The sequence below is a fragment of the Lepidochelys olivacea genome (genome assembly GCF_965140295.1).
Source record: "Lepidochelys olivacea isolate rLepOli2 genome assembly, chromosome: 7".
In the NCBI taxonomy this organism is placed as follows: Eukaryota; Metazoa; Chordata; order Testudines; family Cheloniidae; genus Lepidochelys; species Lepidochelys olivacea.
In genome coordinates, this window is record NC_140417.1 from 122,534,650 (window position 1) to 122,562,455 (window position 27,806).

The following is a 27,806-nucleotide window of genomic DNA, read 5'->3' on the forward strand; positions in this document are numbered from 1 at the left end:
TGGACAGGCCCTCAATGTCAGAGCTAGAATGGTCTGTTGGCCTGCCCAGCCCAGCCCCCCACCCCCCTGCTCCACTGGACATCAACCCTGGAGCAAAAAGTGTCATCTGGCTGCGAAAGTCAACTGAAATTAAACCAACCAGGGGCCAAATTTCCCCTCATTCGTCCCTCCCCCAACGCTGCTGGCGGTGATGGAGACCGCGTGGCTTTATTATTTATCGCCCCCCAAGCCTGTTGGAAAGCCGAGCTCAAATGAGCTTTCGCCGTCAGAGCCCAGCGTGCCCGGCCAAGAGAACAAAGAGACAGGCGTGCGCGCACACAGAGAGAGAATCCCTTTGTCTGCAAGCAGGGATCCTCACCCAGCCACATCAGCTTCCACTGAGCGACCTGCAGTTTGTGCCGATGCCGGGGTGGGGGGGGGGTAGTTTACACCTGCATCTCATGCCTGCTGCACAACCGTGAAGAGGCCAAAAGAAACCCCAACCAACGCTCATCGGTCCGTGGCAGAGCATCAACCTTCCAACTCAGCTGCAGCAATCCCAGCAAAACATCAGAACGGACTGGAGGGAGGTTCCAGGGGACAGGATATGAAACCCACACAATAACTGGGCTCAAAGCAGGGTTTATATCAACCCCACGTATTTCTAGGGAAACTGCCCGTTCAATTTAATAACCTCTTTTTAAAAATAAAAAAAAAATTAAAAAAAAAATGGTCCAGCACTGAACCAAAGCTTCAGAAGCCAGGTCACCTTGAGGTTTTCGAAAGCAGGAGTGCCAAGGGGACAAGAGGATCCTTCCTTGGAGGACATGCTAAGGGGGAGGAGAGCCCAGCTCTCCATGAATCCACTAGACGATACACTCTGTCGGCCTGCCAATATTCACTGATATTTTAGAGAGCATGCGAGTGCTCGTTCCCCAGCCAGAACTTCTGTGTCTGCCAAGCGCTTCATCTGGATCCATCCACGGCTGAGAAGTTTCCAAATCTGCTTGTAGATGTGTCCAAAAAAATAAAAGGTACAAACCAAAGGATAAAAAGCATCAATGGGGGTGGGGGTGGGGGGGGAGGGAGGAAAGACAGGGGAGAGAACCTCAGGCTGAAAAATAAAACCCCATTTTTCCTGGCACATCACCACCAGAAGACAGAAATAATTTAATTTAGTTCGCAATGTCTTGCTATGTCACTATATAGCACCCAGCACAGGCGAACCCCAGTTTTGGCTGTGGTCTTTTGGTGCTGCCGTAATACAACCAATAAGAAAGGGGAAGAGGTTGAGGTTGTGACTGAATGCTGGACCTGGGGCTGCAGATTCTCCTTTGCCGAAAACAACGGGGTTTGGACAAGGACTATTTTAACGAGTTTGATCTGGAGGAGAGACAAAATACTTAACAAACCCAGGATTTCGTGGCTGACACTATGCTGCCCTCCAACAGCTGCTCAGGACTAGTTCTCTTTTCCTCCAAAAGCACAGGCCCCTACCCCTTGAGCTAAAGGAGAATCTTCTTTATCAGTACAGGGTTTATGACACACAGCTGAACAGTTCTGATTCCATACAATAAAGGAAGTGGCGTACACACCCAGACCGCACTACCCAGTTTACTGCAACGCTTCTGTCCAAGGCACTGTGCAAACACAGCCCGCATCTATGGTATAATAAATGTTAGCCCCATTTTATAGGTGGGCAAACCGAGGCACAGAGAAGTGAAGTGGCCTGTCTACATTCACATGACAAGTGAATGAAGGAGCTTAAGATTAACTCAAGAGTCCCTGGCTACAAGTCCACTAAACACCATCTCTCTTAACAAGGGGCTGACAACTCCCCCCTCCCCCTTAGCCTACTGCTGCTGCTAAGGCAGAGAGGGGACAGTCTCCAGAGATACCAGCCTGGAGATAAATAAAAAGCAGACTGGATTCTGCCCTGGAACCCACGGGAACAACATGCATGACCCAGAGCAGGATCCGGCCCCGAGTGCTGAGTAATAAATCCGTATGTACACGTCCGTTTGAAGTCGGACAGAACGGCGGCCGCTGAGTTCCCAGCGCTCCGCGCTGATCACATTGCCAGGGCAGCACAGAAGCGGATTATAAAACACCACACCGGCTAGCAGTTCTGCAAAGCTACCTAACGGCACTGCCCTCTCTTGGCTATTTCATTGTTTCAATGTTAGCCCCTCCTCTCCTTCCCCACCTTTTGTCCCCCACTCTAGGGGAGGATCTGTTGCTGTCAGGCCCAGTTCAGCTCTGATTACGAGTGCAAAAACTGGTAGGATCACTGAGGTGTGCTAAGGAAAAAACAAAAACAAAAAACCCACACACACCCACACACACAACGGAATAGGCCAATGCACTGCAAAGTAGTCACAGAGCTCTTTGCTTCCCTCATTGCTCTAACCTATTGCCACTCTTCCAATAACCTGCTCCTCCTGCGGCCAGCTCTTGCTTATGCTGGTCTGAGCCAGGAGATCACCCGGGCACACCTGCTGAGCTCAGTGGGGCTTAAGCAGAATCAGGTCCACAGGCTCCTGGCGGGGGAGGGAGGGGGGGAGGGAGAGCTGCTCCTTTCTGCCTTTGGCCCAAACCAGCCATTGAGAGTGGAAAGTTTGGGAAGGGGGAGGCCAGGGGAAGAGTCTTCAAAACCTCTCTAATATTTACTCAAACTCCTTCGCTCCTTTGATTACAGCTGGTCAGGGAGGGTGTCAAACGTCCCCTCTCTTCCCCATCACGCCTCTGTTGTGGAGGGGGGGAGGGGAGGGAAAGAAATTATACTTTCAAATTAAGGCCTCTTTTCTCTCCTCTCTTTTTCAACCAACCAACCACCCAGCTGGCCCTTTCCTCCCCCAGCCAGATCACGTGTAGCAGAGAATGGTTCTCCATTGCCCAGCTTCTCTGGTGAATGGCACTCTGTGAATACCACAGGTTAGCCTCAGACTGAACAAGATGCTGGACCAAGTTTATTACAACAAGGGTATTTCCGCAGCCATCAAAAGCTCTGTTTATACCCACAGGTTTATACTGGAACAGACCTGGCCAACGCTCCACTGACTTCCTATTTCACAGTTGCCCTCCCTTTGCTTTTGAAGCTCTCCAAAGCAGGCTGCGTGGTGTGGTAGGAGCTACAGAGAAGGTCCTTGTGCTAGAATTTGTGACACAGGAAGAGCAGTCAGAAGGGGGGGGGTTCTATACCCAAGCTGTCAGGGACTCAGTGGCTGGGCAAATCATCCAGTCTTTCTATGCCTCAGTCTCCCCATCTGTAAAATGGGATAATCGCTAAACCATGGGTGGAGGGAGGACCTTAACTTGCTTCTGGTTCTAAAGCACTCTGGGAGCCCCGATAAAAGATGCTATGCACAGTACCACATGGACCTGTCTCATATGCGGATGTAATCTATATACACCTACCCCTAACACTGTCCCTCCTCCACTGCACATGCCTATGTGCAGTCCCAAATTACGGCCCAAGGGCCTTTGCCTTTCCAGCTCCTACCACACCAAGGCACCTTCTTCCATCCTTCCCACTTCATCAGCTCCACGTCTTGTATCCGGTCTCTGCCAAAAACCTCTCCCCAACCTCTGCCTCTTAATTCCTCTGGTAGTTATTTTTCAGTTAGCTGTGTATAAAGCACTTGGGGATGGGGATTTGTAGCAAAGCAGGCACAAGCAACCAAGCTGCCTAGGTGCGACTACATTCCGAGGCCTTAGTATAAATGCAGCAAGGAAGACAAGGGGGAGGGTATAGGAAGAGGAAAGAAATATTTCAACCCACAGCCAAGGAATTCAATAGGGAAATTCAAGACAGTTTTAGTTGACCGATGGCCTAAAGGTATCGTCTTGCTTTGGGGGACTCCGAGGATCAAGACAAGTTCATGCTCGGGGTAACTTCCCAGACTTCAAAGGCTTTACACCAGGGATGGCTAGGCGCCCCCAAGATTCCTCTGAAGTACCCTTTCCTGCTATCTTATGCATTTAATTTCCTGTCTTCTAAATTGGCAGGAAAACCAAGGGCAACAGCAAAGCCCACACAAACCAAGGACTGTTAAAGACACAGAGATGGGGCCAGGGAGGTCTGACGAGATCACCTATGATGGCCTAAAAAGACACTGCACACAAAGGCAGAATCCCAGGGCACAAAAAACCGTTCCCATTTGGCAGCCCAGAGCCAGAACAACAAGGGGGTGCTGCAGGTCAGGACTGAGGAACATCGGAAGAGCTGTGGGCAGGGAATTGAGGGACATCAGCAGAGCTATGTGACGGGTGTCTCGGACCAGAATAGCCAGGGACTTCCTGTGAGTACGGAGGCCCACTGGCGTAGCTGGGCGGGACCTAGTGCCGTAACAGTCCTGAGTCTGGAGTGAGGCACTTTGCAGAGCTCTGCGGGAAATGCTTGCACAGCATCTGCCCCCACTGACCAGTCACGAGTACTAAATTATACCAAGCTCTAGGCAAATATGTATAAACACTACCCCTTCAATGATCTGCACCTCACACACACGTCTGATAACAAAACACCTGGAAATATACACATGCCTATTAAATCAAACCCTATGCACTATAAGCTACAAAACCTGGTTTTGTTTTTAAAATGCAACCCACCTCAGCTCTGCCTAAAGCGTCCCAGTTCTAGCTGGTGCCAGCCACCTGGTATTTAGAGGCACTCCAGTTCCAATAACATTTTTTACCATTGGGAGAGAAGGACCCTTTCAAGGGGAAAAAAAAATTCCCCCAGCTCCACAGCTGTCTATCAAACAGAGGTCTGCAGAGCTCCCGCTCCGAAACCCATTGTGTAACTGGCCATTTTTTGTCCTTGCTGGAGTGCGTCAGGGCAAATCGATAGGGACAGCCAGGAAAAGGGGTGGAAAAAAGCCACCATGGACATTTTCCACAGATCATCTGCAGGGAGGGCATGGCCAGCCACTGCTTTGCCTGGACAGGCACGATTAACAGGTCACACGTATGTCAGGCTCTGTAGCCATTTCTCCCAGCGGTGGCCTGACTCTGTACAGAAATTTCGCTTCCAAAAAATCTTCCCCGGCAGGAGCTTAGAATTCAGCACTGTTCCCCCCACCGATCCATGTCAGACTTTTGGCAAATACTACAGGTCTCCTCCCTCCTGGATTTTAAAAGAGAGCTGAAATCAACTCGGCTCTTTGTGTGATTAAAACCAAACAACTCCCCACCCCACCATGTCCATCTATAAAGCCAAAACCATCTTCCCTGTGCAATAGCCAAATCAGCACTGCTCTGGAAACAGGGCCGTACTGCCTTAGCACCTGAAAGGGGAGCACTGAACATTGTTTTCAAAAGGTCTCACCAAAATAATACTGGTTACATATAGATCTCCCATTCTTCTTAAAAAAATACTACAGCTATTCAGAACACAGAAGAATCCCCCCCACACACACCCCAAAGCTGTTCTACCTATAAGGCAAGTCAAATAGCAGGATTAAAAACCCTGAGCATCCCTAAAAAAAAGGCCAAAGCACAGGGTATACATGGCATTTTAACTCTGTACTGTCTGCTTTGAGATTCCCAAGTGAGCTTTGATTCAGGCTAGTCTAAATCAATTGCATCCAGTACAGAGATTAGGATGAACATGGCAACATTTGGAGAACGTTTGGGAGGAAAAAATGTTTTGCTGGTTTTGTTTCCTATCTTCCTTCAAATCCCCATTAGGTGACTTCAGAATCGGATATAACTTTTCTTTAATAGACAAACAAAAAAACAAAAGAACAATAAATTGTTCCCAAGATGGGGTTATTCTGCAAGGTTGGAAGGAGATTGCATTATAACCGGGGATAAAGGTCAGCCCGGGAAATTTAAGATTTCAACAACGAAAGCAGGACCTGAAGAAAACCCCCCTCATCTTTTGATTCCTTCATACAAACAAAATGACAAGAAACAAACAGAGGGCTTTTATTTTCATGCCACAAAACCAGGAATTAAAAGGAGAAAACATCTCAGGGTGGGGGGAGATATATTACACACATTCGCAAGCAAAAGATTAACCACAAATGATATGTGCTGCTAATATCTGTATTGCAATAGTGTCGGTGAGCTTCAATCATGGACCAGGACTCCACTGTGCTTGGTGCTGTACACACAGAGCAAAAAGACAATCTTTGCCCTGAAGAGTTTGCTATGTACATACAAGACTATCTGCCTTTGCAATTCTGAATGTGTTTATTCGAGACACACCTGCCCCTTCTCCCATACAGTCTTATCTGTGCCCCTGCAACGATCTCGCCTGACTCGTGCTCAACGTACTGTTTATATTGCAGTAGTACTCAAAGGTCTCATCTAGATTGTACAGCACCTAGCATGACTGAAACCAAACACACTGAAAATGACAGCCCCTGCACCCAAAGAGCGTACAGTCTCCAAGACTTGACCTAACAAGCAGAGGACACAAACAAGGGGTCACAAGCCTTGGGCTTGTCGAGGCAACCATCACAACTTGCCATCTGGCTAGCTGTGATCAGGTTACCTTCAAAGGCCTACCATGCCGACTTCAGCCCCAGGCCCTTGCTACAGACACAGAGCTGGATCCAGAGTCCCGCTACACATTGATATTAGGAAGGTGACAGAGCAGAGAATCAGGCCCAGAGTCATCAAACGTCTTTGTTAAGTAATTAAAAAACAATCAAAAAAGGAGCTACAAAAAGATCCATGAGGAATATCACATGACCAGTTCCTCTCAGACACATTTCCCCCCCCAGCCGCAGATCTCACTAGCTCCGTGCTATTAGCCATTCATCAACGTCATTATATAGCCCAGGTTTGGGGTTTTCTGCCATCCCTTGTTGTGCTGTGGCTAACCACACTCAGACAAGCAATTCCAAGGGAGTCAAAGGGAATATTCGCCTGAGAAAAAAAAAATCACCAGATCTGGCCCTTAGAGTCCAAGATCCTGAGGGCAGGAAGTTGCCAGTTCCTATTTGTCTGCAAAGCACCATGCACATTAAACATTTAAATGGGCAGATCCCAAGGCCCACTGACAAAAGGTGGGTTTATTGCTATTTTATTGAAGGGAGAAACTGAGGCACAAGACCTAGGTCACACAGTGAGCAAACGGGAGAACTGGGAATAGAAGCCAGATCTCCTGACTCCCAGCTCTGTGCTTTATCCACTGGATCAGAGTGCCTCGCTTATTCAGACAAACTCAGGCTGATGACTTGTAGCAGTGTTGATTAAGAACCTCAATATTTGGCCTAATCTATGTAAGGAATTTATCTGGTCCCCATTACAACATCAGAGCACTTCACAATCTTCAGTGCATGGCCCTGTAGAGGGGGGCCAGTGCCATCATCCCCACTGCACAGAGGAGAAACTGAGGCACACAGGGGCTAAGTGACTCCCCTAAGGTCACACAAGAAGTCTGTGGCAGAACAGGAAATTGAACCCTGGTCTCGAGCCTCAAGCTAGTTCCCTAACCACTGGACCATCTTTCCTAAATACTAAAGGTTTGCAGTGAGACTGAAGTGTATTCCTTGCCTGGCTGTAGCTTTGCAACCTGCAGTTTAGCCAGGAAACGCCCTGAGGGGCTAACGCAGAGCCAGCAGAAGGTATCCTTCGAGCAACAACACATTTTAAAAGTGGGCGTGGATGAGATCCAAGTCTGCTGGGAACCCACCCGGAAAATTCCTTGGCGCGACGCTGCGCAGCGGACCGCCCCAGTGCGTGGGTTTCCCAGCCCAGCCAGCCACTCCCGGCTCTGGGATGAAGGTATCTTTCCTACTTGGCTCTGCCCTTTTCCCAGAGAGGGAAGAATTAACAGAAGCAAACAAATGCTTCTCACAAGTCTGGCTGAGTCTTTGCCCTTCCTCAGGGTTGCGGGGAAGGGGGGGGGGGGGAGGAGAAGAAAAAGAAGAACCACTAGCAGCTCCATGCAACTCTTTGCTTTCCCCAAAAAACCCGGAGGGGGAAAAACCACTTTCCTGTGAGCTCACACTGACTCCTCTCCGCAGAGAATCCCCCCCACCCCCCGGGCCTGGCCATCCAACTGGAAAGTAATCACGTTGCGCTTTTTATTTATTACCCTTTTTTTTTTTTAATTGCTAAATGGTGACTCATTTTGGCAGCGTTAAAATACACAGGAAATCATCCCCATTTTACAGCAACCACCATTCGATTCACTGTTAAATATTTATTCCGCGCACTGCAGCCCTGGGAGGAAGCAGAGGGCCCCACTGCCCTGAAGCAGTTGTACGGGAGACAGCAGGACAGAACAGGAGAGACCTCGGGGCCAGCCCAAGGAAGACAGCAACACTGGGGTGGGTTGATGGCCTATGCGCTTGTTAGCTGTCCCCAGTCTCCACAGCTAAGGGGAGGGACTAGACCCCAGGATTAGGGCAGGAAGGGCTCCACCAGGCCACGCTGCCAAACAAGGCTCAATATACAAAACCCCCTATTATTCCAGTTCTGGGCACGATCACACAAAACCCCAGTGGTCTGTGCTCCTCCCAGGATGGGCACTGGTCCCACCCGTCCCCACCACAAACTCTTCATTGTTCAGCCAAATGTCAGCTAAGTGCCCACAGGCAGAAAAGCTGGTGCATTAGCCCACTGCGCCCCCATGCTGCCCCCTCCCTCCCCGGGGCTTTTGGAGAAGCCTAGTCACTGGTGACACCACCCCCAGCTGCTCAAGATCCTGCCCCTGCCTCACCCCTCCTCCACAACACCCACCTCCAACCGGTTTCAAACATCACAAGAGGAGGGAGACTTTGGTGGAGCCCGGGTGGTGGGAAGAGAGAGGAGATGCTGATTTGACACTGATGAGGGATGCATTGTAATCAAGGCATTGCTTGCCACCCCTGGGAGCAAGCTGCCTGAAACCAGATTTCAAAGCAATTCAACCTACGAACCCATCTGATTTCCCTTCCATCCTCACTTATTTGGGAAGCAGAAGAGGGCAGGGCCTTCGGAAAAGGTTCTGGAGGCAAGTCCTCTAGCAAAGGGTCTCTCTCTGCTGATGTTTTGTTCTAAACCAGGGCGATTATGTTCTGCATTCATCCGCTGCAACAAATGGCCCAAGGAGGGGATCCTTTACGCTATAACCACATACCCATAATTAGCTGCATCAGCAAGTTACTCCTCTTCGTTAATTAGTTTGCAAAGCAGTTTGAAGGTTTCAAGTCCTATTGTCACCAGTGGGTGACAAATGACTTCAAAAGATCCCCATCAAATACCTCACTGCTTCCTTTCCCCCACCTCCACTCCATTGTTTGAATAACCCCTTGAAAGCTGAAAACACAAACCCCATACCAGTCATTTTATCACCCACCCCTGTTTGACATGCACTCCCCCCGCCCCCTTTCTCCTCACCCCCATGATGCCTTTCCAGCTGAGCTTGAAATTAACGTCTGCTTTTGTAGCCAGACTAGTCCACAGGATATGAGACACAGTAGGTAGGTTGGTCCAGTCAAAGATATTACCTCACCTACTTTGTCTCTCTCATGTCTGCTTTTGTTTACTTCCTCATTTGTACCCCAGCACCACTGAGGAGCTGGGAACAGGGCACTGCATCAAAAGGCAGTTGCAGAACCATCAGGGAGGAGGAGTGCAAGGAGTTATTTTGTGTAGGTCCTACGTAAACACTGGCCTTTTCAAAAAATAAAAAGATTTCTCAATGGCACAGCAGAGGATTAAAAATGAAGTAGAACAGGGAATAGGTGGCAAATTCCTCCCCTAATGACTTTAAACCAGGTGGATTTTGTGGAGGGGAGGGGACTCAGATTTGACTGTGCTCACTTGAGTCTGGAATCTTCACAATTGAGTAAAAGCCCTTGATCCAAAAGAATCACCGTGGGGGGCTAGGTAAAGGTTCAGACAGGCAATGCGGGGCAGTGATTCGCTTCCATCCCACTCTTGAACTGGAAGAGATCCATGAAGTCCCTTTGCCTTGCCCCACTAGCCAGTCCCAGGTCGGTTCCAACGACACATTTTTAAGGACTTTGACCATCTCTTTTAGACTGGAATCTCCTCGGGGCAGGGACTTACTTGCCTTTGCTTGTCTCTTGGGCAGCACCATGCACACCACGGGCGCGCTGCAACCAGCGCAACCATCGCAGAGAAAGAGACAAAAAAGGGACAACTATGGGGTCCACTTACCCGGATCTCGTTGCGCCGGATTTCCACGTCACACACCGAATGGCCCTGGTGGGCCCCGCTATAGTAGCAGCAGAATTGGCACACGGCGACCTGCTCCGCTTCACAGTGGTACAGTCGGTAGGCGTTGTGCTGGGGGCAGCTCCAGGCCCGGACATCGTCCGCCTCCACCAGGAGGTGCCCCCGGGCCGTGGAGGGCTGCTGCAGGTGCGTCTGCACGTGAGATTGACAGCAGGGGGCCTCGCACCTCAGGCAGATCTTTTGGGCGGGCAGCGGGGGGCCCCTGCGGCAGAAAACGCAGTGCAAGACGGAGGGGGTCTTCTCCAGGTTGAGGGAGTTGAACTTTTCCACAATGTTGGTCAGTTTCAAGTTCTTCTCCAGGTTGGGTTTCTGGTTGTAGGCCTGATTGCATTCCGGACAGCGCACTAACCCAGTCTCTTTGGCCCACGCCTCCCCTATGCAGCCCCTGCAGAAATTGTGCTTACAAGGAAGTTGAACAGGTTCCACAAAGACATGCAGGCAAATGGGACATATAAGTTCCTCTTCAAAACAGTTCTTCCAATTTTCAGCCATTTCTACGGATAGATATATATATATATATATATATATATATATAATCTCTCTCTTACTATTTCAGTTTGATCTACAGATGCCGATGGAGAGTGGGCTTTTCCCCCTGCAGTGGGAAGCCTGCCGGTAAACTGCTATTGAAAAATAAAAAAATAATAAAAAATAAAAAACTACAGGATATTCTAAATTTCAAAGTAAAATAACCCACAGAGCAGAGTCCTACGAAACTCAAACACTAACAAAAATGTATATATACGATCTGATTAAGGGCCAGTGTTAGCTGGAAAAAAAAAACAAAAAAACACAGAAGCTTTCAGGGTTTAAAGCCCACAATTTTAACAACTCTTAGGAGCAGTTTTGTTTCTTCTGATTCTGGAAGGTGAATCGAAACTTACTGAAGGTTGAAAAAAAATCCATACAAAATCCAGTAGCAGAGTCCAAGTTCCATTAAAAACCTCCTAAATTTAGAACTCCGGATTTGATTTTTCTTGTCTTCGGTTTGCAACTGACATTCAATATTTTAAAGGGACTTTTGTTCACCAACCCAGTCAGAAGCCCAAGAGAATAGACTGCCTCCGATTTCTTTTCCCCCTTCCTTTTCTCCCTGAGGGGAGCTAGGAATTAGTCTTTTTTTAAAAAAATAACATAAAAAAATCAGAGTTAAGATCCAAATGGAAGGAAGGAGGAAGATTAAAAAACAATGAAACAACGAACTGGATTCTTTCAACTGCCCCAACGATTTTCTTCTAACCCAGCTCAGCAGCAAAAAAAATTCTTTCGGTTGCTTTGGAATAGTGAGATCTTGGACGGAAGAACACAGTGGGAAGACGGGTCAATCATTCAGATGAAATTCCAGACCAGAGCCAAAGGAACCCTCCCTATCCCTTCCTCCTTTCACAAATAGGAATGAGAATGAAAGAAGAAAAAAAGGTTTGGGAGAGGGGAAAAAAAGGCCCATGAAACAAAAATCAACCTGTGCTCTAAATTCTCACTAGGGAACAGGTTTAGAAAAAGAAAATCTCGTTTCAGGATCTGGAGAGATTCTGATTCAAGGTAAAAACGTCCCCAAGTAGAAACAATAAGACAAAACAAAAGCTCAATATTTGGGAGCGAGCTGGGTCGCTGGCAGGAAAACAAGCATGCCTTGATCAAACTGAAAAGGAATTTCTCAACTGCTAATGAAGAGCCCTTCCCCCTCCTTTTCCTTCTCTTCTCTGTTTTCTCTCTGACATGAAAGCTATTTCTCCTTTCAGATCCAGCCTGCAAAAAGGGGGGGGGGTGAGAAAGAAGCTGAAAGCCGACTGCTGAAATGTACAATTCCAGCAGGATCTAGTCAATTCTCAGCCATTTTGAGTTGCCGCTCTCAGTTTGGATTTTAAAAATATAGCGACAAGAGAAAGGAGGGTGGATTTAACAAGAAAAAGTAATAAAAACAATATATAAAAAAAAAATAACCGATCCGGTAGACGGCACCACCCTGTAAAGTATGCGCCTGATGTGTCAGTTTAAGGAGGGGAAACTCCACATTGAGTCGGTGCAGCAGCAGCAGCTGCTGTTGTCTTTTGGCTTTATCATCAGATCAAAAAAAAAAAGCCAACAGGCTCATCACGGCCACCTCCAGCCATCTTGGTTTTTGTTGTGTTGTTTTTTTCTGTGTGTGTGTGTGTGTGTGTGTGTGGTTTTTTTTTTTTTTTAATAATCTTTTTAATAAAGACAGCCGTCTCTTCTCCCCCTCCCTCCGCCCCCAGAACCATAAAAAAAAAACCACACACCAATCTGGCAGCACCCTGGTTTCAAGGCTCTCTCCTCTGCCCTACCCGCTCCTCCCGGATTCTTTGCCCCACGCAGGGGGAGGTGGAAAAAACAAACCGACTCCCCTACAGAATGAAACGGGAGGGAGGGAGGGGGGAAAAAAAACCACACACACACACACCCCCCCCGGCCGCCACGCAACAGCCCCAACCCAAGCGGGCTCGGCCCCGATGTCACACGCCCGCCGGGGCAGCGGCTCCCCTGGGCTGGGCCATAAAGAAGGAATAAGGCCCCCTGACAGCTACAGAGCCATCGTCAAGCTGCAGCTCCGGAGCCAGGCTGCCACATCCCCGGGGGGGGGGGGAGATGCGTGTCGGGGAGGGAGGGGGGCAGAGCAGGAGAAGCGGCCCCCACACCGCCCTATAAATCCTCAAGATGCTACGGGGGGGGGGGGTGCGCGGACCCCAAAGTCCTCGGGATTTTTGTGGGGGGGGAGGGGGCTGGAAATCGGGAAGCGGCTCCCCGTGCGGGGTGGGGGGGGGCGACAGAGGCTGCAGGGGGGGGGAGGAGGAGGAGGTGGGGGGGGCAGTCCGGGTCCTCTTCGGGCTCTCGCTGCGCGGGGGGGGCGGCCCGATCCCCCCCGCCCCGAGCAGGCGCCCCTGGGGCCGCGGCGCCCCGCTCGCGTGACAACCCTCGGGGAGCGCGGGGGGATCCGGTCCGGAGGGTGCCGCGGCCGCCGCTTCCTCGCCCGCTGCCGCCGCCGCCTCTCACGCCGGGGCCGAGCCGCCGCCGCACCAGCCTCTCGCCCGGGCCCCGCCCCGCCAGCCCACGTGACCGCCGCAAGTCGCTACATTGAAACACCGCCGCGTTCGGGGCCTCCTGCCTTAAAGCGGCCGCGCCTGGGCGCCAGAGGTGGTGGGGGGGGGCCCACCGCTCTCCCCCTCCCCCTCGCCTGCGACCCTCGCTGCCCCCCTGGCAGGGTTAGGGCTGTGACCGTGGCACCCGGGACCCCCAGCCCCAGGCGGGTCCCGCAGCAGCAGGCAGGGGACCAAGACCGCCGCTGCCCCAAAGAGCTTCCAATCCTTGGCGGGAGGGATCTGCCGGGAATGACCAGGCCCGGGGGGTTAGCACGGGAGGCGGTGGACGGGAGCAGCATGCCTTTCCCGGCCCCGCGCGCAAGGCAGCCGAGGGGTCAGGGCTTCGGTGCATCAAGCGTTCAACTCTGGCCAGGGGCACGGGCGTACAGCCATCCGCTCTGGCCCCCATTCCCACAGCATCTGGGGCCCTGATCCTCCAAGGCACGTAAGGGGGCATCGATGCAGCCAACGGCAGCGAGCCTCCGAGCCCGGCTCGACAGACTGAGGCCCGCTTCACGGGTAGCGCAAGCCCGAGGCGGTCAAGGTCAGAGGCTCACGGCTGCAGGTGGTGTGAAGACATACCCTTAGACACGTAATTCCCATTAAAATCAATGTGAGGTAGGTGCCGAAATACCTTTGGGGAGCTGGGCCCCACAATCTTTAATATATTTACCCTCACAACACCCCCGTGCAAGAGGGAAACGCTATCATCCCCATTTTACAAATGGGGGACTGAGGCACAGAGAGACTAAGGCCTAAGCACCAGACCATGTTGTGTGAGATCAAAGCTCTTCAGTTTCCAGGAAAATACATGGTTTTTCTAGCTGCCCACCCTGCAAACTCCACCTGAGATCTGAGAGGTAGATGAATGCATTGCCAACAATACAGATTCTGGAGCTAGGACTTTGTAGGGGTGTGTGCGTTCTTTCTAGGGGTGCATGCGTTCTTTCTAGGGGTGCTGGTTTTTAAGCATAGCAGAGTCTTATAGATTTGCATACAACCTTGTAAAGGCCTCCAAGTTTTCTGCACCCCATGAGAAAAGCAGTCTAAGTCCGGCCAACCCCAAGTGTTCCAAAATCATGAGTCACCCCCCCAAAAGACTATGAGATTGGCTTCAAAATCATGAGAATGAAACCAAAAATAATGAAGTTTCGCTACTTTTTATCTTACTTCTGTGTTTTGAGCCCTTGAGCTACACTTGGGTCATGTTTTTGAAGCCCACACCTTACCCTTTTTAAAATATGAATAGTCACATGAATCTGGGAGCTGGGGCTTTAAGAAAAAAACCCCAAATACCATGAGAGTTGGGATAAAATTGTGAGAGTGGGCAACACTGTAAGTGTCCCTGGAGCCAAATTCTTTTGGGAATTAAATGCTCACCCCACTTTTTAGGAGTGATCTCGCAGTAATTCTTCTCTCTTTCCTCAACGAAGATAAATGATTGAGAAATATTTCCAGCTTTGCTCATCAGTGCTGATCACAGCGAGCTGACCTGCACTTCACCGCACTCTGCATTTAGCTTCATTGCGGCTCGGGATTTGGTGAAGCTCTTTTCATTCAGGCCAGTCCATGGGCTTGTCAAACCCAAAGGGCTGGGGAGCACTGAACTTTGGCAGTTTTCTTTTCCTGTTATTGATGCTGGTTCAGAATGAGTTCATCTGTGACACCGTCATGTGCCAGTGGCAAAGAATCCTAGAAAGTGTCACTTTCTTCCAACATGGAACATGGACCTTTATTAGAATAAGCAACTCAATGCTAACCCTAAAGCTCCTCTGTTTCTCTCTGCTTTACTGTAGAGCTCTGCCTATAATCTCCCCAAGCCTCAGTGCTGCCTGGCGGATTGCTACAGATTTAAAGAAACAATACACATAATGTCACTGTTTTGTTAATTCTTTTGACCATGAGCAACGCAGACTAGAATCCAGATCTCTCTCTCAGTGCTGTGTTGGTTCTGCAAGGAGAAGAGGAGTATAAAGCAGGTGCTCAGAGTCTAGAGTGGTGAAGACCATCGAAGTACTGAGGAAGACACAAGGCCGGCTCTATTTTTTTTGGCACCCCAAGCAAAAAATTTGCTGCTCTAAGCTCCGAGAGCGCAACTGCCCAAGCCAAAAAAAAGGGGGACGGCCGGAATGCCGCCCTTGGAATTGTGCATCCCTCAGTACGTGTTTGCTTTGCTGGTGCCTAGAGCCGGTTCTGGGAAGAGAGAAATAGTAAGCACTCATTTTACTCGTGAAAGTGAGCTGATCTGACTGTGAAAACACACGGGCAGCAGGTCAAGTGAGGAAGGAAGAGCCAATAGTCACTTGCTTTCAAACTGGGGCCCTACAAGCTCTGTATAGTCTGTCCTCACCAGGGTTCATAACCACATTTGAAACGGTTGGTGGTGGCGTGCGTCCATGCAATGGTTTAAAACACAGATGGACTAGAACCTAGCAAGCTGGAGGGTGACAAGAGCCATTAGTAGTTTACAGCAATTGTTCCCAAGCCCCTCCAGGTACTGATTCCGTAGGCCTCAGAGCCTGTGGCTGGCCCGTTCCTGCCTTAATAGCGAGCCGCTTCAGTTGGGCCCCGATGTGCTACTGCATCCCACTCAGCTGCACCCACCCTCGGCCAGGTTAGAGAGCGCACAGCAGACCAGGAAGCAGCTGCTGACAATCTATAGAAACCTTCACACCATTTTACAGACTACAATATGCGGTACCTTGCCTCAGGAGAGTTGCTCCGTGTAACCGACATCAGGGTCTGAATGCTGCCATCTCTGGGGTGGAGGGTAGCAGCTAACTGATGAAAAATAAGGAGAATCTACTTCAGTTAAAGACAAGTCCAAGCCCTGACGCACGCAAACGGGATGATGAATCAAGCTGTCAGCCTGGCAAATGAGTACAACTGGGGCCAGCCTCACACACAAGCTGAACGCACTGTCCCAGGACAGCTCACCTAGGGCCTGCGTCCCTATCATGCTGTGATACCAGTGTGGGATGGAGAACCTCATCTCCAGCCACACCAGGGAGCAATTCGTAGATTGATCCAGCCCTTCCAGCAGTTGGTTCTAGCTTGGGGTCCTGCGAACTGCAAGACTGGCCATGGGTACCAAAAACTCTGGAAAGAGCCGAATCCTCATGGGCCAATCCAGCTCCCAATGAGCATTTTGCCCTAGGGTCAGGACTGGGCCATTATTTTGTGTCCAAACATTTTAGCTGTGCTTTGTTCTCCCCAGTTTTGAACAATTTATGTTTTGCCCACAAGGTCTCTTTAAAACCTAAATTCCTACCTGTGGTTTTTTTTTTTTCCCCCTTTTCTTGGAGATTGGGCAATTCTCCTTTTCCCTTGGAAGAGAACATAGGGGTGTGTCTGTTATCACATCTCTCCTGCCAGTCTCCTTATCAGCAGCTGCTTTTGCAGGAGGAGGGGGGTTGTATATCCGACTCCTGCTGAATGTGCTAGGGTGTTGGAAGCAAAATATGTTTCCAATGTAAACACATTTCCCATAAGGAGAATTGAAAAGGCAGAACTCAAGAGCGGCTTAAAAAGGGAACATTTAGATTAAAAAACCACGTAGTGCTTTCTGCTGAATCAAGATACCACTGTAATGCATGTTAACAGGAGGAAGCACTACCTCGTGATTAAAGCCCAGGACTGGGAGTCAGGACTCCTGGGTTCTATTCCTGACTCACTGTGTGACCTTAGAGTAACAGCCATGTTAGTCTGTATTCGCAAAAAAGAAAAGGAGGACTTGTGGCACCTTAGAGACTAACCAATTTATTTGAGCATGAGCTTTCGTGAGCTACAGCTCACTTCATCGGATGCATACGAAAACTTATGCTCAAATAAATTGGTTAGTCTCTAAGGTGCCACAAGTCCTCCTTTTCTTTTTGTGTGACCTTAGGTAAGTCACGTGACCGCTCCGTGCCTCTCTTTGCCCAACGTAAAATGGGGATACCAGTGATTTACTTCTCAGTGGGTTGTGAGATTTAATTTGTCCCTGTTTGTAAAAATGCTTTGAGATCCTCGGAGAGAGGAAACTAGAGCGTGGCAAAACATAGTATGCTCATTATTACAGTGCTGTGCTAGCTTCTTTCGCATCACAAAACACAGCCATCAGGCTGGCAGATGGCCCAGCACAATATAAATACAACCGGACCAAGTGCTCATCTGCCCCGATGGACGCATGATTCAATGCTGAATTAAATCCAACGGCTATGCGGGATGTGAAATCTTCTGCCTTTGCTAACTTGACCGACTTTGGAAGTGTCTGCAAGTCATTGCAACCCAGTGGGTGCTTGGTGCCCCTTGAGCTGTGCATTGGTGGGGCTGAATCCAATCCCTAGCGGACAGGAATCTGCATCGCAGAAGCCACCAAAACCCCTGGCCCCGTTGATAGCAATTTGGGCACAGAGGCCAAGCACTGAATGAACCCTGCAGACTGACCCCTCTTTACACCTCTAGAAACGGTCACGCCAGAATGGACAGCCTAGTCACTGCCACCCTTCCCGCTCTGCGGAGAAACAGGAGACATTGGTCCCCAGCACGGGCAAACTGGCACAAAACGACTGAATATATTTCCAAATTCACTGCATTCATCTGAACCTTTGCCCAAGACTTACAGGGTACGTCTACACTTGCAGCCGGGAGCGTGCTTCCCAGCGTGGGCCAACAGACTCAAAACACCACAGCAGCAGCGTGGGCTAGCCACTCAAATCCAAACCCGCCCAAGCCCCTGAGTATGTACTCAGGCTAGCCTAGGACGCTGTGGCCACACTGGTTGTTTTAGCGCATTTGCCTGAGCAGAGCCAGCATGTGTCAGTCTGGGGGGGGCTGCGACCCATGCTCCCAGCTGCTGTGTAGATGCCCCCAAAGATCCATACCAGCCGCACCTCTTTTTTAGCCGGGTCAAGTAAATTCGATTTGTAATCTAATAATACTTCCCATCCAAGGATCTCAAAGCACTTTGCACATATCAATGCAGCAGGTCATTATTCCTGTTTCACAGACGAGGAAAATGAAACCCAGGGAGTCTGGCCGGCATTTTCAAGAGCAGTCCCTGCTTTTATGTACCTGGCTTGTGACACCTGATTTCCAGCATGGCTGAGCTCTCATGCCTCCTGTTGAAATCAGTGGCTCAATCCCTCTGAAAAATCCAGCCTGAGGTGTCCACCTGAAAATCAGCAACCCCGCTGGAAACTTGGCTTTAGCTCAGTTTCCCAAGGTCAGGGAGGATCAAATCCGACCTCCCTGACCCCCAGTCATGTGCCTGAACAAGAAGACCAACTTTCCTCTTTAAGCAGAGTCTATTGGGCAGCAAAGAGACTCGGGCTCCGAGAGCTGCAGTTTAAACTGTACTCAAGTTCAGTCACTCGTGAATGAAATTGGTTTGCTGGGTTCTTTCCACACTTCCCCATTTCATAACTTTATGTAAAACTTTGGTGCAGTTGTGTGAGAGCCAGTGAGCCGGGGCTAAAACCCAGTCAGGACGTACCTCTGTGGGCCTGAGACAAACAGCCTGTTTCCTTCCCGAAGAGCCCTCTTCTGTAACAGGAACCCCAGACACAGAATAACAGCACTGAAGATTTGTATGTACCACCAGGTTCCGAGAACCCAGCTCAGGGTTAGTCAGAAGAGTCTCGCTATTTGCCTAACAAATAATGATCAGAAGACAAGCTCTGTGTAGCTCAAAGGCTTGGCTCTCTCACCACCAGAATTTGGTCCAATAGAAGATATTACCTCCCCCATCTTCTCTCTCTTACATCCTGGGACCCACCCAGCTACACCGCCACTGCTTACATATTTACCTAGCAGTCATTTATGCTACAGATCTACCCTAATGCAAACTCTCTCCTGCTTCCCACCCAGGCTCGTTAAAAAAAGGGACCGACTGAGGGTGGTTGGGAATTTTTTGTCAGGTAAATCAGGAGGGGAGTGAGTGGAAAGGCAAGGTGAGGAAACCCAGCTTGGATGGTCCCCGAATGGGAATCTCTAGAAGTGGCAGAGTCAATCCAGACAGCTGCTCATGCAGTTCACGCCCTTCCCTGGTGGAAAGCTGAAGTCAAGGATGACGCTGCCCTTACGGAGGGACTTATGAACGTGCTGAAGAATAACTGGGACTTTCCCATGATGTGCATCCACCCCCACTCTTTACGTTCCTCTCCAAAGAGCTCTCTGCCCTAAGCTCCCTTCACCTCAATGCAGCTCTCAAGGGGCAGATCTGGTGCTCTCAATACCCTAGCAAATTACCCTAGTACCCCGCTTGGACGGCTCTCGCCCAGGGGGCTGGCAGTCGGGTTGCCAACTTTCTAATCCCACAAAACCAAACACCCTTGCCCCGCCCCTTCTCCAAGCCCCGCCCCCCCACTCACTCCATCCCTCCATCGCTCACTCTCCCCCACCCTCACTCACTTTCACTGGGCTGGGGCATGGGGTTGGGTGCAGGAGGAGGTGGGGGCTCTGGGGTTGTGCCAGAAATGAGGGTTTTAGGGTGTGGGAGGGGTCTCTGGGCTGGCTGGGGCAGGGAGTTGGGGTGCGGGAGGGGGTGTGGGGTGCAGGCTCCAGCCGGGCAGCACAGCAGATCTAAGGCAGGCTCCTTGCCTGCTCTGGCTCCACGTGGCTCCCGGAAGTGGCTGGCATGTCTGGCCCAGCTCCTAGGCGCAGGAGTGGCCAGGCAGCTCTGCACCCACAGACGCCGCCCCTGCAGCTCCCATTGGCCATGGTTACCGGCCACTGGGAGCTGTGGAGCCAGCACTCGGGGTGGGGTCAGAGCATGGAGCTTCTCTGATCGTCCATGTGCCTAGGGGCCTCCGGGACATGCTGGCCACTTCCAGGAGCCACGCAGACCCAGGGCAGGCATGGAGCCTGCCTTAGCCCCGCTGCACCGCTGGCTGGACTTTTAACAGTCCGGTCAGCAGTGCTGACTGGAGCCGCCAGGGTCCCTTTTTGACCAGGTGTTCCAGTCGAAAACTGGATGCCTGGCGACCCAAGGCTAGGCCAGAGGTTTGAGAAGGAGCTGCAGCACGTAAAACTTTTGCACCAGTTCCCCTGATGAGCAGCAAGAAAGCAAACATTGATGGATTACTGGCTGTGCTGTGAGACACGCTCCAACATGCATGTATTTGTTTGCCGAGGCGATTGAAACAGGCAGGCAGACTCTTTGAGCACACAGAAGACAAATTATCCAGAAGGCCCAGCTGGGACCGTGACCTAGCAAGCGCTCACGACAAACTAGTAAATCTAGTTGCAGCAGAAAAACCAGATAAAGGGGGTTGTAGTTGAACTGGCATCATTCTAACAAGCCCAGCACACATTTAACATCTGCGTTCTGGGAAACTCTGGTGCACAACAAAGCTGGCTTATGGGCAGACTCTATAAGGCCTTGTGTTAGGTGTGGCCCCCTAACGACCTCTTACCCTGTCTTAAATGAAGTGCGTGTTCACACATCAGTTTGAACAAGGTTTTGTCTCCACCCACGACAAGGATTCACCCAGTCACGAGCAGTGCAAGCACCATAAAGGTGGGGGGGGGCCCACAGGTGCCCAAACTGTGGCCCTACCCCCTGTTCCTGCACCCCTGCACCCAGTTCATAACAATATCTTTAAATACAAGGACAGATTCTTGGCCCTCTGCCACTCAGGCACTATAGAAACAGGTTGCAAAGCAGGCTGGAGCACAGAATCATAGAACTGGAAGGGACCTCCAGAGGTTGTCTAGTCCAGTCCCCTGCACTCATGGCAGGACTAAGTGTTATCTAGACCACCCCTTACAGGTTTTTGTCCAACCTGCTCTTAAAAATCTCCAGTGATGGCGATTCCACAACCTCCCTAGGCAATTTATTCCAGTGCTTGACCACCCTGACAGTTAGGAAGTTTTTCCTAATGTCCCACCTGAACCGCCCTTGCTGCAATTTAAGCCCATTGCTTCTTGTCTTAGCCTCAGAGGTTAAGTACAGTTTTTCTCCCTCTTCCTTGTAACAACCTTTTATGTGCTTGAAAACTGTTATGTCCCCTCTCAGTCTTCTCTTCTCCAGACTAAACAAACCCAACTTTTTCAGTCTTCCCTCATAGGTCATGTTTTCTAGACCTTTCATCATTTTTGTTGCTCTTCTCTGGACTTTCTCTAATTTGTCTACATCTTTCCTGTAATGTGGCACCCAGAACTGGACACAATACTCCAACTGAGGCCGAATCAGCGTGGAGTAGAGCGGAAGAATTACTTCTCGTGTCTTGCTTACAATACTCCTGCTAATACAGCCCAGAATGATGTTTGCATTTTTTTGCAAAAGTGTTACACTGTTGACTCATATTTCGCTTGTGATCCACTATGACCCCCAGATCCCTTTCCGCAGTTCTCCTTCCTAGGCAGTCATTTCCCATTTTGTACGTGTGCAACTGATTGTTCCTTCCTAAGTGGAGTACTTTGCATTTGTCCTGATTGAATATAGATTTCCTCCCTATTTGTCAAAATCAAACCTAGAACAGCCTCCCCTAGTAGCTTTCTCCACCTTCTGAAATAAAAAATGGTCTCCAATACATTCCAAGAACTTGTTGGATAATCTGTGCCCCAGATGTCCCAGCAGATGGCTGGGTAGTTGAAGTCCCCCATCACCACCAAGTCCTGGGCTTTGGATGATTTTGTTAGTTGTTTAAAAAAGCTTCATCCACCTCTTCTTCCTGGTTCGGTGGCCTGTAGTAGACCCCGACCATGACATCACCCTTGATTTTTACCCCTTTTATCCTGACCCAGAGACTTTCAACGAGTCTGTCTCCTATTTCCATCTCAACCTCAGTCCAAGTGTGCACATTTTTAATATGTAAGGCAACACCTCCTCCCGTTCTTCCCTGCCTGTCCTTCCTGAGCAAGGTGTACCCTTCTATTCCAATATTCCAGTCATGCGTATTATCTCTCCAAGTCTCCGTGATGCCAACTATGTCTTAGTTGTGTTTAGTTACTAGCATTTCGAGTTCTTCCGGCTTATTCCCCATACGTCTCGCATTAGTATACAGACATCTAAGATACTGATTTGATTCCCCCCTGCCCAGTTCTGTCTTGTCTCTCCCTTATCCCTGTTATAACAGCTCGTGCTCCCCCCAGGTTCCGACCCTTCTCCCAGGTCTCCATGTTTTTGACTTACCTGTGGGCTTTGGTCACCTGCCCCCGTTGAGCCTAGTTTAAAGCCAACCTCACGAGGTTAGCAGCCCAAGCTCTGGGACCCTTTCACTGCTATTAAACAGCCCCTTAGCCCAAGCCCTGCAAGGCCAAGTCACTCAGCAGACAAGGGCCAGCCCCAGGGTTTAAATTGCAGTGTAGACAGACCCTGAAAGCCCACAGGGAGCACGCCAGCTCAGTGAGTAGGTGCTGATTTTACACACTCTCTCGAATGATCAGCCATTTACACGCTCTCTTCCTCAGTTTCCCGACCTGAAAAATAGCATTTATTTAATGCCTTCCCTCCCAGGGGCTGCCCTAAGGTTCAGGGAGCTGATGTTTGTAAAGTTCTCCAAGAATGACGGCAATCAAAAAGAGTCTGGGGCCAGATGAGGAATGCTAGAGCTAGCAGACTTGTAAGGAGGTTCTCATAGCCTAGGTCAGGAGAGGCTTAATTGAGAGGGTTTGCCATTTATTAGGGAATAAATAGAAAGCATAAGCAGCAGAGGGTGGAAGCAACCCTGAGCCAGCTAGAATTTCATCGCTGTTGAATAGGCTCCGTCTTTGGAACAGGAGCTTTGATTGCTACCCACCCCCTACTCCATACAGACCAGTCAGGCTGTTTAAAGGGCCATTAATACAGATTATCACAGGGCTCTGTGTCAGGATCTCACAGCCTTGCTCATACCGTATGGCACTCACCACCTATACTCCTTGGAAACCGTTCCCTGAGAATCCTCTATGCCAGTCCCAATAGCACCTCAAAGAAGAAGCCACAAGTATTGACGCATGGGTTCCTGGCACTTGGGGTAGCTGGTGGCTGAGTAAAGATCAGAAATGGACAAGAGGGGGCAGGCCCACCTATGCGGTGCATTGAAAATTCTGTTAAAATTGTCGGCTGACACTTTAAATTGAAGGGGGTTTTCCTGGTCCTGCTTGCAGTTTAGGTGGCTCTGTGTGGACGTGTGCAATTCAGACCTAGCAGCAATCACTCTGCAGAGAACCAGGTTAGAATAAGGAAGGATGAGTTGTGTCACTCCATTTTTAGGGAGCAGCCTGCTTTCTCTCTCTCTGTTTTTCGGTTCTTGTGTGTTATCGTTCCGAATTCTAAGATATAAAGTCATGTTACATTACAACTTTCCAGCAAGAGTATTTTGTTTTTATCTAACTTCTGTGTGTGTGTGGGCCTGTGAACCTAACAACTTCCTGGCAGAAAACTGCTGTGATCCCTTAAAAGGTCATGCCCCAACAGCACAGAGTTGCTGCTGTGTGTGTGTGGTACATCATTTGCCTTTAACGTTAGAATGCAGTAAAACAAGGTGTGGCTGCAACCAGGCCTCTTTGTACTGAGAACTTTTCAGTGCACACGCTGTGCAGAGTTTGGCTTCATCTGCAGGTGGATGAAACCCCATAAGAAAACCCATGATAGCACAGGAAAGGATGCTAGCAATGCAGTAGATTGCACTCGTCCCTCTGAATGCAACATGGCATTAAGGGGCGCTGAGGTTCTGCCATCTAAACAATACTTACAGCCAAAGTTCTGAGACTTTACTTTCATTACAGTTTTATTTGCAAAAGTAAGGGTAATGCCCAAGTGTGCTGGCCAAATGTTAGCTCCAGCATTGCCTTCCTGGGCACCTTAAATTTAGCCCTGCTGTTTGACTTGGATATGGTATTTTTGACTTCTTGTCCTGAACGCCTGCAATAATGTTGCTTTGTGGTATTAAACAGCTGCCATTTACCACCTCAGAGGTGGCTGCATTCCAGTGATGGGTGACATGATCCCTCTCTGGTGCCTTTACTTACTGCTTAGGGTGGTGTGAGACTTAATTAAGGTCTCTAAAGTTCTTTGAGCTCCTTGGATGATTTTTGTTTTGTTTTAAAGGATAAGGCCAACTGAAAGAATCTGTCTATTTAAACAGCAGAAAGTAATTTCTTGTACAGCACTGGAAGCCTGGGGCTGTTCTCCTCCTCTTGGATTTTACAAGCTTTCTTAAGACTCAGATCTGTAGGAGCTGGGCAGGGTGGCGGGTGCTGTGTCAGAGGCTCTGTCAGCCGGACAAATTATTAATAAGAAAAACCTTCCCTTGGAAAAGCTCAGCTCAAAACTATTCATGACTGTTGCTTCTATATAAACTCCTGCACGCCCTGGCAATCGTGAGTGACAGCCGACCGGCTCCACCCTGGAAATGGCACAAGTCACTCCCTGGCAATCCCCACTGTGTCCGGAAGGCATGGGGCTGCGTCAGTGAAGAAAATGTTCAACTTTGATTCTAGCTTTGAAAGTGCAGGGAGTTCGTTCTGGGGGAGGGGAACCTACATGGAGGGCTTGTAAACGAGACAGGCGACTAGCACAGGTGAAAGGCAAATGCTGAGCAAGCGTTTTCCATGCAGCTCTGCCAACACTGACTTGCTTAGCCCATGCTTGGCACAGCTCAGCGCGGCATTTCAGCTTTGGCCTGCAGCCCCTCCCAGTAGTCCTTATGAAGTTCTACCAAATACCTCAACCTTGACACGCAGCCCCACTGTTGCTCCAGTCCTGGGCCTCCTGCTCAGTAACAAAGAGCAGTCCTGAAGCGTAGCACCCACTGCTGGTTTGTCCTGGGGCCACTCCTCTCTCCAGTTCTCCCTATGCACCCCTCCCCCAACACAGAGCACCCCTGCCATCTAATACAACTTTCGAGAATGCGCTGCTTTAAATGTAATGCTGCAAGCACCTAGATCCTAAGGTAGCGAGTCCCTTATAAATACCTAAGATGACACACAGACAAACAGGCCCTGGATGCATTCATGTGTGTGTTTCATTCTTCCATTAGCAGACTGCAATCATGTTGATTCTAAAAAAGGAAGAGTTGGTGCTAAGTCGTTAGATATGTGCTTTGACCCATGTTATATTTTAGACTGGTAACAAAAGGGTTAATTATCTCAGCATGTATGAACAAGGATTGAACTGGAGTCTATCAAATCTGCTGCTTTCTTATTGGCTACAAGTGCTGCAGACAAAAAAAAAATCATTGTTTCAACAAATGTTCTAGCCTGCACCTGCTGTGTTTGTTCAGTTAGTTTGAAGACACAGCTCTGTGTACAACAGCAACTTGAGAGTGGGGGTTGCAGCTTCTGGAAGCTGGTTAAAGGACTGCTTTGATCACTCTCACACGTCAGAAAAAATATTTGTCTGGGTCATAAAAGCAAAACATTTTTGTAAGGAAATTCAACCGGGTCGTTGTCATTCTTCAACCACACAACACGGCTCTTCCTTGGATTTTTATATGAAGAAGTGGCTTGCCCTTTCTTACTGCTTCCACCTAGACACCACCATAAGCTGGGTTCACAGCTACACGCCCATGGGCTGGGATCATATCATAGCTAGTAGGGATGGACCAGACTGAGAGGAGAGAGCTCAGAAAAGAAAATAACCCAGCACACAGCAGAATGTGGTGTTCATGATTTGTGGGCAGGGGCACTCTGCCCTCTGATTCAATATTAAATCCAGTATCCCATCATGGTGTTAGGGGGTGCTAAACTGCTACAGAGGCTATCTTTGGGCAAGAGTCCCAATGTAACCAGAGGCATGTCACTTAGCCGCTCTGTGCCTCAGTTTCCCCATCTGCAAAAAGAGGACATTAGCAGCTCCCAAACTCCCATGGGATGCTGTAGAGCTAAATGTATTAGCCTTTGTAGAGTGCTTCGGGATCCTGAGTTAGAACGTGCTGCAGGAATGCAGAATTAATTGATAACAAATCAGCATCCACCTGGGCATTCCTGACTGTCACTATGTGGCACACTTGGAATGGCCCAGCAGCAGTGGGAATCAACTCTGATGCTGCTCAAAGGGAATGTGGACACAGAGCTGGGAGTGGGGGGGATTCCCAGCTTCAGGATTCAGAGTAACAGCCGTGTTAGTCTGTATTTGCAAAAAGAAAAGGAGTACTTGTGGCACCTTAGAGACTAACCAATTTATTTGAGCATAAGCTTTCGTGAGCTACAGCTCACTTCATCGGATGCATACTGTGGAAAGTGTAGAGGATCTTTTTATACACACAAAGCATGAATAAATACCTCCCCCCACGCCACTCTCCTGCTGGTAATAGCTTATCTAAAGTGATCACTGCTGGTAATAGCTTATCTAAAGTGATCAATGTGTATGATAATCAAGTTGGGCCATTTCCAGCACAAATCCAGGTTTTCTCGCCCCCCCCCCCCCACACACACAAACCCACTCTCCTGCTGGTAATAGCTTATCTAAAGTGACCACTCTCCTTACAATGTGTATGATAATCAAGGTGGGCCATTTCCAGCACAAATCCAGGGTTTAACAAGAACGTCTTGGGGGGGGGGGGGAGTAGGAAAAACCAAGGGGAAATAGGTTACCTTGCATAATGACTTAGCCACTCCCAGTCTCTATTCAAGCCTAAGTTAATTGTATCCAATTTGCAAATGAATTCCAATTCAACAGTTTCTCCCTGGAGTCTGGATTTGAAGTTTTTTTGATGTAATATTGCAACTTTCATGTCTGTAATCGCGTGACCAGAGAGATTGAAGTGTTCTCCAACTGGTTTATGAATGTTATAATTCTTGACATCTGATTTGTGTCCATTTATTCTTTTACATAGAGACTGTCCAGTCTGACCAATGTACATGGCAGAGGGGCATTGCTGGCACATGATGGCATAGATCACATTGGTGGATGTGCAGGTGAACGAGCCTCTGATAGTGTGGCTGATGTGATTAGGCCCTGTGATGGTGTCCCTTGAATAGATATATGGGCACAGTTGGCAACGGGCTTTGTTGCAAAAAGGTTCCTGGGTTAATGGTTCTGTTGTGTGGTATGTGGTTGCTGCTGAGTATTTGCTTCAGGTTGGGGGGCTGTCTGTAGGCAAGGGTTGGCCTGTCTCCCAAGATTTGTGAGAGTGTTGGGTCATCCTTCAGGATAGGTTGTAGATCCTTAATAATGCGTTGGAGGGGTTTTAGTTGGGGGCTGAAGGTGACGGCTAGTGGCGTTCTGTTATTTTCTTTGTTGGGCCTGTCCTGTAGTAGGTGACTTCTGCGAACTCTTCTGGCTCTATCAATCTGTTTCTTCACTTCCGCAGGTGGGTATTGTAGTTGTAAGAATGCTTGATAGAGATCTTGTAGGTGTTTGTCTCTGTCTGAGGGGTTGGAGCAAATGCGGTTGTATCGCAGAGCTTGGCTGTAGACGATGGATCGTGTGGTGTGGTCAGGGTGAAAGCTGGAGGCATGTAGGTAGGAATAGCGGTCAGTAGGTTTCCGGTATAGGGTGGTGTTTATGTGACCATCGTTTATTAGCACTGTAGTGTCCAGGAAGTGGATCTCTTGTGTGGACTGGACCAGGCTGAGGTTGATGGTGGGATGGAAATTGTTGAAATCATGGTGGAATTC

General features: G+C 49.3%; 1 protein-coding gene across 1 annotated transcript in view; it reads right to left on the minus strand.

Moving 5' to 3' along the window:
* Positions 1–12,792, minus strand: part of TRIM8 (tripartite motif containing 8) — a 52,614-nt gene extending 39,822 nt beyond the window's left edge. The window contains exon 1 of the mRNA XM_084633176.1: positions 10,102–12,792. Coding sequence (XP_084489302.1) covers positions 10,102–10,671 — 570 coding nt within the window. The 5' untranslated portion in view covers positions 10,672–12,792. The remainder of the gene's footprint in view (positions 1–10,101) is intronic.
* Between the last annotated feature and the right edge of the window lie 15,014 nt (positions 12,793–27,806).